The sequence below is a fragment of the Odocoileus virginianus genome, chromosome 32, assembly GCF_023699985.2.
Source record: "Odocoileus virginianus isolate 20LAN1187 ecotype Illinois chromosome 32, Ovbor_1.2, whole genome shotgun sequence".
Classification (NCBI taxonomy): domain Eukaryota; kingdom Metazoa; phylum Chordata; class Mammalia; order Artiodactyla; family Cervidae; genus Odocoileus; species Odocoileus virginianus.
This window is the reverse complement of record NC_069705.1, coordinates 29,380,367-29,392,550: the sequence shown is the minus strand read 5'-3', so window position 1 is coordinate 29,392,550 and position 12,184 is coordinate 29,380,367. Positions and strand designations below refer to the sequence as shown.

The following is a 12,184-nucleotide window of genomic DNA, read 5'->3' as shown; positions in this document are numbered from 1 at the left end:
CCTAGAATGTAAATAGTTTTAAATGGCTTTTGGTTGGTCTTATTTTTAGATATTTTTTTCTAAAAATTTAGTTTATAGTTTGTTTTACTCTTTATCTTATGAAGTCAATCAGGCATTATCTCTGTCAGGATTTACTTTCAGGTCTAGAAATGTGGTTATTGAAAACACTTTGGTTTAAAGTAACTTTAGCATTTGAATGTTGGTTTTTTTTTTTAACAGATTAGAAAATGCCTTTTATGAACATGCACAGACTTATTACTACACTGAGATTAGAAGAGTGAAATCTCATAAAGAATTTTTGAATAAAACAACACACCAGGTACACGTCTTTTCCTAGAGGAGGAAATAATAGCAGCATTTTAGAGCAGATTGTTCATCATCAGTTATTTTTGAGGAGATTAAAGTTCTTAAATACTTTGATGTTTTTAAATGGCTTCTGTACTTTTGAAGTTTTTTTTTTAAGCTTTTAAAAATTACTTTATCTTTTGTCCTCTTTGCCCTTAAAGCTCTTGAAGATGTACTTTTATAGCCTTCCTAACTACATTTGTTTACTGGAATAATCCTTGAACCTTTCTTTTGAATATTTTCCTTTATACTTTTAGATTTCCTCTCAACAAGCATTATTATAATTTTTATATTTTTAAGAGAAGATGTGTAATGTATTTTTTTTCTATCTTTTTCAGCTTTTATTTGTTAGACATCAGTTCAAAATAGCTTTCTTCAGTGAGTTGAAACAAGATACACAAAATGCTCTCAAGTAAGTTACTAACTGTTGTCAAACTAGATTTTTCTTTATGTTAACAATAACATATTAACAGCAATTTCTGAATCACAACCAAACTTTAATTTTTATTTATTTTTTATTTTTTTTCAAACTTTAATTTTTAAAATGTTTATCTTGGTTAAATTCAGGTTCGTAATATTCAACTTTAATTTTTCTAGAGATAAATGGAATATAATGTTTGAGTTTTTTTGAAAAAATATCCATTTTATTATCAAAGATAAATTTTACAGTGCTAGAAAGCTTTCTGTTCTAATTTAATTAATTTCATGATCTAAAGAAATAGAGTACTAAAATTTTTCTCATCCTATTGCCTGCTTCTCATTTGTGTATTCAGTAAAACCCTTGTGGTAAGACTGATTTTCAAAGCTTAATATGTATTGAACATTATCTGAATCAGACTGAATGTTTTAAGGTGTGTAGTACATTTATTCAATTCAACTGTGATTTTATTTTTATTAATTTTGTTTTTAGTTTATAATACCTGCCAGTAGCATCATCTATTATTCAAAGGCTCTGTTTAGCACTTTGAAGAATAGTTGCAGATGCTTTGCAGTGGTTAGATATTTTATCCCTTTGCTTTTATTTTGCTACACACAATATAGTCAAACATCTCTTTCTAGCTTAACTGAATTTTTTAAGATTGACAGTGCCAGTGTAGCAAAAGGATAAAAACCAGCTTTATATCCTAAAATTGAGGAAGGGTTAAGTATACATGGGAGGTGGAATAGAGAAAAATTATAAGTAAGTCTGTTACTCAGAAGAATATTGCTGAAACCTCTTCTTTTTTGTTCCTAATGAAGTGCTAAACACCAAATCGTGTTTTATAAATCTCAGCAACTTCATGTATAGTTTTAGCTCATTTTAAAAGGTAGTTTATTTATTGTCCATGGTATTAGTGAAACACCTTCAATTCTAATTCTGTTCAAAAACAGTGCTGGAAAGAAAGCTATTACCTGGAGAAGTTAGGCGCAGTTTTCTTTGGCGAAGACTGCGATTTTTCTCATTACCTTCTGTCAGACTTTGCTTTCTCTCCCTGCTCTCTCGTTAAGCACTAGCTGCCCTGAGGGTGTCTCCACTGCAGTCCGTTCCCGAGACCAGTGGTCCCGACTTGATGTGGAGAGATGCCTGGGTTTAAAGCTGCTGACCCATCTCTGTCCTGATGGTTCCTTCTTTGCTTGTACAATGTCTGTCTGTTTGAGGAGCTCAACAGTGATGCTTTTAAAAATTACCTGTATTTTAACAGAATGTTAACTTTTCCATGTAACTCTTGGTCAATTTCCCACTTTACTTTCATTTTTTCAACTTACTTCTTGTCAGCTGCAGACAGGTGTTAGTGACCAAACAATCTACCATGGGTTCTGTTCTCAGCAAAAAGACATTGACTCCTCCCACACATAACGAATCAATGTGTCATTTTCCAGGGCGTCAGAGACTGATCCCTGTATGTTGTTACTGAAGCTGTTGGATGTTAAGACACGTTGAGTAAATGTTGACTGTTATTTCTGGTAATTTTGCTGATAGGAATCTTTCCTTAAAATCAACCGGCATCATGATTAACCACCTTCCCCGTGTTTTTATTAGGAATTACAGGACTGCCTATAACCTTGTACATGAATTGAGAGCCCATGAAACTAACATTCTGGAAATTAAGACCATGGCAGGATTTACAAACTACAAGGTAATAGTTCCACTTCCAAGAGTCAGGAATATTTGGCTTTAAATATGGGATTGTCCACTTAAGATTTGAAAATCCTGATGAGTCACTTGCTCTGAAAAGTGATCACTTGATAAACTGTTCTGGGCACTCAGTCATGTCCGACTCTTTGTGACCCCTCTGGACTGTAGCCTATCAGGCTCCTCTGTCCGTGGAATTCTCCAGGCAAGAATACCGGAGCGGGTTGCCATTCCCTTCTCCAGGTGGTTAATTCTGTTCTGTCCCATTATGTCCCTTATCTCAAGGGCTGCCCTGGTTCTTAGCAGCCTAATTGTAATGCTTGGTTATGAGCTATGGGTCCCAGAGTTCTCATTTAGAACAGTTTTATCTTTGTAAACTCCTTGAGGAGGGTCTTTTGTTTTTAAGTGGGCGCAGGAGACAGTGAGAAGAAAGCTGCCTATAGTACTGAATTTTAAAAGATGCAATCTATTAGAACTGGGTAAGCCTTCTTTGGTGTAATGGCATAGGTCCAGAAAAAGTCTACTTATTCCCCTTAGAGAAGACTTTTATACCTGTTATGTGAGCACTTTAAGATTGTATATGGTAGGAGTAGACGCCTCTGGAAGGTAAGAGAGGCTGTGTGTTTGCTTTTCATCTTTCTGCACTCATCTTTTAAAGAGGCTGGCTCTGGGTTAGTGATGTGAGGGCAGACAGACACTCAATTCATTACTCCTGTAGGTGTAGATTGGTACACCTTCTACAGAAACTATTTTTTTTGTAATGACTGTGAAGATTTAAATTTGCACATTCCTTTTGACCTAGCAATTCCATTTCTGGGAATTTATCCCACATCTGTGCTAAGACTTACAAATCACGTGTTTGAGGATATTTATTGCATCTTGTAATAAGAAAGGATTGGAAACCCAGCAGTAAGTGATTGGTCAACATAAATAACTCCGAACAATGAAATACACAACTATTAAGAATGAGGCAGCTCCGCATATTGAAATGGAATGATATCGAAAATATATTGGTAGGTGAAAAAAGTGAGGCACAGAACAGTACATTTAGTGAAATGCTATTTGTATGAAAATAATATTAATAGTTCACATGTCAATGCGTGCACATACTTGTCTGAGCATAGACTATACCACAAATGCCAGGAGCTGGTTGCCTTTAGAGGGGGAAATTGGATCCCTGAGGGACAGGGATGGATGAGAGATACAACTTTTCATTTATCCCTTTTTACCTAAAAAATAAAATCAAAACTGCTAATAAGTATGTGAGCTTTTCAGGTGGCTCAGTGGTAAAGAATCTGCCTGCCAAGCAGCAGACTTGGGTTCGATCCCTGAAGTGTCCCTGGAGGAGGGCATGGCAACCCACTCCAGTATTCTTGTCTGGAGAATGCCGTGGTCAGAGGAGCCTGGCCGGCTACAGTCCATGGGGTTGCAAAAGAGTTGGACGTGACTGAGTGACTAAGCCACAACAGTACGCATGTACAAATAAATCTAGGCCTTGTTTCTTCTTTTTTTTTCATTTGCCCCACATATGTATAGATTATTACTTTGAAATAGTATCCCAGAGAAAAATTTTTCAAGAATTTCTGTAATCCTTCTTTGATACAGAGGCTACTGTGCTTTTATTGTGCTGCACGGTATCTTTTGCTTTCTGATAGTTCTAAAACTGAAAGTTCATCTGTCCTTTCTCAGTTACCTGTGGGAAATATTTTATTTTTGCCCATCTTTATGCTCTTCACTGGGCTTAATATTTCCTTATGCTATATACCTTAAAACTTTCTAAGGTATAGAATAGATTCACTACAAATAGTGAATAATTTTATTTCATTAATCGATGGGACATAACCTTTTTAGATAACTTTGCTAACAGAGAAAATCAGTTCTATTGTACTTCAATTCTAGTGAACTTCAGAGATGGACATTCTGTAGTTTTTTTAAAGTTAGTCTCAAATTTTATATACTTTTAAATAAACACACTTTTGAGTTTGGGTTTCTTCTTGACTTCAGTGTTGGGTTTTACATCTTGCAGATCTGTAGGTTGTGTTTTCAACACAACACGCCGCTGGATGCAATCGCTCAGTTCCGCAAGCATATTGACTTGTGTAAGAAGAAAATCGGAAGTGCAGAGTTGGCTTTCGAGCACGCAGCATGGATGTCTAAACAGTATGTTTTAAATTTGATTTTCAGAATTTTTTTTTAATCAAATTCTTGGAATTGGGAGGAATGGAGTTAGCATGGACTTTGGTTTTAAATCTCACTAAGATATTTGTCAGTAAGTAGGTTTTTAATGATCCAGCATGTTTGGTGTAGTGGCAGATATTGATTCATACAGTTCCTTAATGGGAATCAGCTGCTTACTGGTCCCATTTCTTTCATTCAACACACACACACACACACAAATATATCAAGTTTCTCATGTGTCCAGACACTGAGAATATAGCAGTGAATAGACAATATCCCTACTGATATGGAATTTGCTCTCTGAGACTGATGACAGAAAATTGCTAAAATGAAAGATTTCCCAGACACATGGATGTATTTGGATGGTTGGAACCCCATGTTGACATCTGGTTTGATTATACATTAATAAAGACTTGCTAGCATGGGAGAGTTGACTTAGAGAATTTTTCTGTAACCTACAATCACTGTGTATTAGTGTTTACAAAGCAGTCCCCACAGTTTACAGCTCACCAGTGGCATTTACTGGATACAGTCTTCTGAGGTTATGGTTTCAGGATGAAAGACTAGTATTAATAGAAGTAAGCTTCTTTTTCTTTTCTCTCTTAAAATTTCTTGATCCCCCCCCCCCCCCCGAAGATTCCAGGCCTTCGGAGATTTATTTGATGAAGCTATTAAGTTGGGGTTGACAGCTATTCAGACTCAGAATCCTGGTTTCTATTATCAGCAGGCAGCGTACTATGCCCAGGAGCGGAAACAGCTTGCCAAAGCCCTCTGTAACCATGAAGTAAGTCACCGACTCTTGTATTACCTGGCAATTAGGAAGTTTAGTAACCTTCTCTTGAAAGAGGATAAAGCTGATTGGTGTTGATACTTTTTTTCCAAGCCTTTGCCTATAACAAGTTTTTATCGTTGATATTTTCAGGAATTAGGATTATTTTCAGCTTTAGCCTGAGTACTCTGTTTTCACCTATGAACTAAGCAGACATTTTTCTTTGAAGAACTGATTTTTGATTAGCCATAAGTTAGTGATTTTGACCAGGGAAAGTTGCTTTAAAATGAAAGCCACAGTTTAGTCTTTGCCACACTGTAAATTCATTGTTTTGCAGTTTGAAGGACACTGAGCAATATGCTTTATTTTGACCCAGTGGAGAGGACGTCACTGGACTTCTTTCTCTTCCTGGAGTTCTCCTCCATGGAAAACTCCAAAGAATCTATTTAGGTGTATTAATTGCATGCTTTTTTAAACTTGACATTTTATTTTGCCTTTCTCTTGCATGTTTATATTTAAATACCAATTACTCCATAAGCACCTTTTAAAATAAAAATATAGTATGTGTATATGTGTATATACATAGATAGAGACACTTACATTCATATAGTTATATCATTTTATTTTCACTTCAAGTCTCAAAATTCTTCTCTGAAGATAGGTGAATTTAAACAGCAGTGCTACTTAAAAAGCTGTTCAGAAAAAAAAAATAATTTGCTTATTAGTACTTTAAATGTTTGAATTTTTTCCCCTTAAATAACATAATATACCAAGACACTTTTCTACCATGTTATTTGTATGTGATGTATAATTTCATTGTATGTTTTATATTTTTAAAGTTTGTCATATTATCATCTGAGCACAGTATTTTAAAAGGCCTCATCAGGATATGTGTAAACAGGCATTTGCAAATACTGGGTGGAGTATAAAATGATAACTTCTGTCAAGTAATTATATTTCTGTCAAGTAATTACTTTTGTCAAGTAATTTAAAAACTGTGCCTACCTTTTGACCTGGAATTTCATATTCAGGAAGCCTAAAGCAGATAAGGGATCCTAAGAGATAAGTTTTAAGAGTTATTTATAAAACTGTTCTGACAGATTTATTAATTGTAGTGCAAAGTAATAATAATCTAAACAACTATAGGGAATCTGTTAAAATGTAGAATAGCAGGCAGCCATGAAAAATGATGTTTTGGAAGAATATTCAGTGATATGGTGAGATACAGGAAATGTCTTTAAATGGAAAAAGTAGGTTGAAAAATTATTTCAGCTGATGACAAGTAAACATTCACATATAAAATCTAGAAGAATAATGCACACACTCTTAATAGTGGTGGTAGGTCTACACGTAATTTAAATTTTTATCCTTTTCCTTTTGGAAGTTTTATTTTTCAACAAAAACTCATTACATTTTGGTTTCAGAGGGGAGAAGTTTATAAAAAAAAAAAAAGGAAAGCAGCATAAATTTGTGAATCCTGGTGCCAAAAATATCCTTCCTCCACCAATATCAGGACTTAATACACTTGCGAAAAGAAGAAAATCATATCTTTTTAAAAAAAACTTCTGATAACATTTTTATTTGCCCCAAAATATATATGGTTTAACTATCAAGTTTCATTTGTAATATATTTTTACTTGTTTATAAATAAAAAGAAAATGTAGAGAAGTTAGTTATTATGAGATCGTTTGTTAGAATCAGGTTGGCTTATTCAGTTTTATTTTTATGAGACTACCTGACCCCTCCCAGAATTCTTGCCTGGGAAATCCCATGGACAAAAGAGCCTGGCAGGCTATAGCAAGGAGTTGGACACGACTTAGCAACTAAGAACTCAGATGCAATATTAAACAGTTTTTGTTTAATTTTGTGAAAGTTCAGATTGTTTTAAAATAGTCACAATTTTGATATTTAAGTGTGTGGTTTGTATTTATGGAAGCTTTTCTGTTCTGACAATGATTGGGGAAGAGTTGGTTAGTGACGGGTTGTGTAAACTTATTCAGGGCTGTGTTTTAACTTACAGGCTTCTGTAACGTATCCCAGCCCTGATCCCTTAGAAACACAAGCAGGCGTCCTTGACTTCTATGGACAACGATCATGGCGACAAGGAATACTCAGTAAATAACTTTTCCTTTTCCCTTTTTTGTCAATCTCGAAAGGCAAGAGATTGCTATTATAATTTTTCCTTTGGCTTCATTAGTATAACAAATTGTGTTGAGGTAGAAATATTTGCTTTTTATGCATTCTTTAAAATTGAAGTACAGTTAATTTACAATATTGTGTTTCTGCTGTCCAGTAAAGTGAGTCAGTTATACATATACGTATATTCAGTCTTTTTTAGATTCTAAACATTTTTTTAAGATTTACTTTTTAGAATGCATTGTTTCTATCACTGCATCTTAGAGTAACATAGCTAATGATGTGATCAACACATTTGGACATCTGTTGTCTTAAACGAAAGAATTTAGTAAGCCACTGTGGCCAATTTTTAGATTTGACACTTTAAAACATTACTTGTACTACCTTAAAAATAATTTCTCTGCATCTTTCTTGTTTTATACACACTTAATTGGAGCAATTTCTGTGGCCATTAAACCTAAAGTGTTAAGAAATCATTTACTTTGGGGGAGGATGGATACATGTATACGTATGGCTGAGTCCCTTCCGTTCACCTGAAACTGTCGCAATACTGTTAACTGGCTATACCCCAATGCAAAATACAAAGGTAAAAAGAGAGAAATTATTTACTTCGGTCTCTAGGAAATGTATTCTATCTAGATAATGATATCAATACCACTTTTTTTTAATACCACTTTTGAGGTGGTCGCTTCCACTGAGCAGAAGAGTGTTGAGCTCAGCATCGCTCCATTCAGAACAGAGGCCGCACCGAAGATTCTGTGCGATAGAGCCACCTCTCAGACTCTTCAGAGTTCTAGAATGTTGAAGAGTCTGAAGTACATTATAGTAAAGGACTCAAGGAGTGTACACATCCAATGTCCCTGTGAAGGATTTGTGTTCAATGAGCTCTCTGAAATGGGCTGTGTCCTCTCTTACACAGGTTTTGATCTTTCTGATCCCGAGAAAGAGAAGGTGGGGATTCTTGCCATTCAGCTGAAGGAGAGAAGTGTTGTTCACTCTGTGAGTTTTCTTTTGTTTTTTCCCAACACAGACTGTATTTTCAAGGAAAACATGAGATTATTTTTATTGGAACGTTTCACACTTAATCTTTCCCAACAGGAAGTAATAATAACTCTTCTGAGCAATGCCGTTGCGCAGTTTAAGAAATACAAGTGTCCAAGAATGAAGAGTCACCTGAGTGCGTATCCCTGACGTGCCACTACTTCATGGGGCTTCCGAGTGATTTCAGATTCGTTTCATGCAATCTTTTTTTCCTTTATAGTGGTTCAAATGGGAGAGGAATATTACTATGCAAAGGATTATACCAAAGCTTTGAAGTGAGTCCTGTTCACTATTTTTGTAAGCGTTCTGATTCCCTTGCAGCTAAATGACAACGGAAATTTATATTGGAGGATTTATTACTTCTGTGTTTATTCCCACTTCTATTAAACACCATTTCTGTGATTTTTTTTTTAAATTTCAAGTAATATCTATTGGTACAGTCCTTTTCAGAGTCTTAGCAAACCTCACATATATTTAATGTGAAAATACCTGTTGAACTATTTCAGGAAGATTTTTCTGAAGTTTACATAAAATGAGTAAAGCACTTTCTTTTAGTTTCTTCACTAACTCTTTCTACACTGCCTCATGAGGCTGGCTCGGTGTGTCTGACATGTTTTCCTCTGTCAGGTTGCTAGATTATGTGATGTGTGATTATCGGAGTGAAGGGTGGTGGACCCTGCTCACATCTATACTGACCACGGCTCTCAAGTGTTCCTACCTCATGGCCCAGCTGAAAGATTACATCACTTACTCCCTGGAACTCCTAGGGAGAGGTAATGACATCCTTTGAGTAAAATCTGGAATCTTAACAACTGCAGAGCCTCTTTAAGCTTCTTTTAAATTGGAAGAATAATTCAGTATCAAATATCTGATAGTACTTGAATGACCTGCCGGTCACTTTGCTGAGAGAAGGGGTTTATACTTTAATGGAACTTATTACAGTTGAAGGTCTTACTGTAGTTGAGAAGAACAGATTTCTTCTGCCTTACTTTTCAAACTATGGTGTAAAATAATTTTTCATGTAAGAGTTCAAACTCACATACATAAAGTTTGAGGCTGATTTAGAAAGCTGAGCTGTCAGTTTTCTGGAATTGTGCTTAGCCATCTTAGAAGAGATATTTATCTACAGTATTTTAATACCTGTAGGGAGGTTATTGGGCTTACTTGGGGCTTACCCCCCTAATACCTATATGGGGTCACAGGCTTACTTGCCTGTCTTATAGTTCTGATTTTTTCTTCTTCCTTCCTATTAGCTTCAACGCTGAAAGATGACCAGAAATCTCGGATAGAAAAAAACCTCATAAATGTTTTAATGGTAGGTTGGAACTCTTTATATATAAAATCTGTATCTAGAAATGTGTATTTTTTTATAATTAGCTAAACAAATGTTTAACTCCGTGTTGATGCAGAATGAAAGTCCTGATCCTGAACCTGACTGTGATATCTTAGCTGTGAAAACTGCTCAGAAACTGTGGGCGGACCGAATCTCTCTGGCTGGCAGCAATGTTTTCACAATAGGCGTACAGGACTTTGTGCCATTTGGTGGGTAACCAGCATCTTTAGTATTATCTTAGAGAAGTTGCCCATTTTCTAAGAAATAAATAGATTCAGAATAATAAATACAAAGTCAAAGAAAGAATTTTCCAAATACAGTCATTTTGTAGATAAACTGGTTTATTTTTTATTTTTTTTACTTTCGCCATCGACATACAAGGATGGTCAGAATTTTAAATACTTAGTTTAGGTCTTAAAATTTTCTGCTGTGTTCATTCTTAGTTCAGATGTTATTTGAAACACATTTGAAAAGACAGTTATTTAAAAGGTTTATGCTTTCCTGTCTCAGTGGGTGTTTTGAAATAAGCTAAAAATAACAGAATGGTTCTTTTTTCTTTAAAACCATATGTCAGTTATATTTCAGGAGCAAGCATGCTTTTAAAATTAAAGAGGTTTTTGAGGTAGAATTCATTTAAATTTTTTTTAAAGAGTGAACTGCATTTATGTCTGTTGAAATGCTTCAAGTTCAGGAGTCAGTTAGAATAACCAGTGGAGATGTTTCCTTTCTGAAGAGCAGATGTAGGTCAGAGAGAAACATGCGTGGGGCTAGCACGTCTGGTGGAGTCTTACTTGGCCCGTTTTGTTTTGTTTCTAGTGCAATGCAAAGCTAAGTTCCACGCCCCAAGTTTTCATGTCGATGTTCCTGTGCAGTTTGATGTTTATCTGAAGGCTGATTGTCCACATCCCATTCGGTTTTCTAAACTCTGTATCAGCTTTAATAATCAGGTAATGGTAGCTTTTAATCTGATTTTTACCATGTATGTATTGTATTGTAAATTGCATTAGATAAAGTAAAATGAACTTCGTGAATTTTAGGTCTTAGTAGGTTTCTCACTAACAAGTGTTTGATAAAGTCTATCTAAAAATAAGTGTATTTATAATTTTCAACTTCTGTTTCCGCAATGCAAGTTTTACAGTTTTCCTATTCTAATTTTTGTTTTCACTTCCTGCTTAGGAAACCTATGAACTTTGTCTACATAGAGAAAAGTTTTATAATATGTAACTTGAATTTCAAGATGTATTCAGAATGAATGTGATCAGATTTTCAAAATCATTTGTTTTATTCTAACATTAGTATTAGCTTTTCATTATAAAACTGTTATCTTTTTTATTTTAAAGAAATGAAAGTTGAATAGATGGACATAAAGTAAATATGTAAATGTGCTCTTCCAGTTTCATTCCTTTGGGGGCATCACAGTTAACTTCTCAGATAGTTGAAATATCGTATGGCGCCCATATATAAGCAGCTTTTTTTCTACAGAATTGGGATAGTATATTTCTCACATGTGAACATTTTTGTAGTGTGATGTAGGCAAGTGCTTGAGTACATCCTGTTTCAGTTATAAGCCCACTTCTAATTTTCTGGTGACCCAGAAAGTACGTGAAGCTGTTAACCAGCACGCATTTATTGAGAGTTTCTATATTCTGAGCATCGTGGTGAACCTGAGAAAGTTCAGTGTATGTCAGCCCCATTAAAACAGAAGCATTTTGAGAGCAAGGGCAGGAGCAAGCCTGGGTCACTTGAAGATTAGTATGTTTTATTCAACTACAAACCATTACCCAAGGATTCCTTCTGATTAATTGGAGAATCTTAAAGCAATAGCATGAAATTAATGTGTAAGAAACGTAAACCATGATTCTCACTCTGTCTTTTTCAGGAATACAACCAGTTCTGTGTAATCGAAGAATCATCCAGAGCAAATGACGTTTTAGAAAATTTGACTCAAGGCAAGATGTGTTTAGTTCCTGGTAAAACAAGGAAGTTTTTATTTAAGTTTGTTGCAAAAACTGAAGATGTAGGAAAGAAAATTGAGGTTAGTTATAAAATGTGTTTAAAAAATATTTTCAATGATATAAGTAATAATGAATATGCATCAGAAAGAATTTCAATAATACTTAGGTTTATTAAGTTAAAAATGAAAATCTTCCATTTGGATTTACCAAGGGAAATCATTCATTACAGTTTTTTGATAGATTTCCTTTCAGTGAGAATATGTTATACGTAATATTTGGTAGTTGGCTTTAAATTGCTAGATAGTGTTGTGTTA

At 34.8% G+C, this 12,184-nt stretch overlaps 1 protein-coding gene and 1 long non-coding RNA gene across 4 annotated transcripts in view; one reads left to right on the top strand and one right to left on the bottom strand.

The window, feature by feature from the left end:
- The window catches only part of TRAPPC11 (trafficking protein particle complex subunit 11), a 37,269-nt gene that overhangs the window by 9,973 nt on the left and 15,112 nt on the right, over nucleotides 1–12,184 (top strand). For both annotated transcript variants that reach the window (XM_070460090.1, XM_020876533.2), the window contains exons 6-19: nucleotides 220–319; nucleotides 684–757; nucleotides 2,366–2,462; nucleotides 4,485–4,618; nucleotides 5,273–5,420; nucleotides 7,426–7,519; nucleotides 8,461–8,540; nucleotides 8,640–8,718; nucleotides 8,803–8,857; nucleotides 9,210–9,355; nucleotides 9,836–9,897; nucleotides 9,992–10,124; nucleotides 10,732–10,862; nucleotides 11,795–11,950. In XM_070460090.1, the coding sequence (XP_070316191.1) occupies nucleotides 220–319; nucleotides 684–757; nucleotides 2,366–2,462; nucleotides 4,485–4,618; nucleotides 5,273–5,420; nucleotides 7,426–7,519; nucleotides 8,461–8,540; nucleotides 8,640–8,718; nucleotides 8,803–8,857; nucleotides 9,210–9,355; nucleotides 9,836–9,897; nucleotides 9,992–10,124; nucleotides 10,732–10,862; nucleotides 11,795–11,950 (1,489 nt within the window). The remainder of the gene's footprint in view (nucleotides 1–219; nucleotides 320–683; nucleotides 758–2,365; nucleotides 2,463–4,484; nucleotides 4,619–5,272; nucleotides 5,421–7,425; nucleotides 7,520–8,460; nucleotides 8,541–8,639; nucleotides 8,719–8,802; nucleotides 8,858–9,209; nucleotides 9,356–9,835; nucleotides 9,898–9,991; nucleotides 10,125–10,731; nucleotides 10,863–11,794; nucleotides 11,951–12,184) is intronic.
- Nucleotides 6,045–8,276, bottom strand: LOC110126708 (uncharacterized). 2 transcript variants are annotated; one of them, XR_002310515.2, is made up of 3 exons: nucleotides 8,213–8,276; nucleotides 6,411–6,460; nucleotides 6,045–6,097 (listed from the first exon to the last, which is right to left on the bottom strand). It is a non-coding gene; the product is annotated as an uncharacterized lncRNA (long non-coding RNA). The 2 variants fall into 2 exon arrangements; XR_002310514.2 differs by having other exon boundaries at nucleotides 8,151–8,274.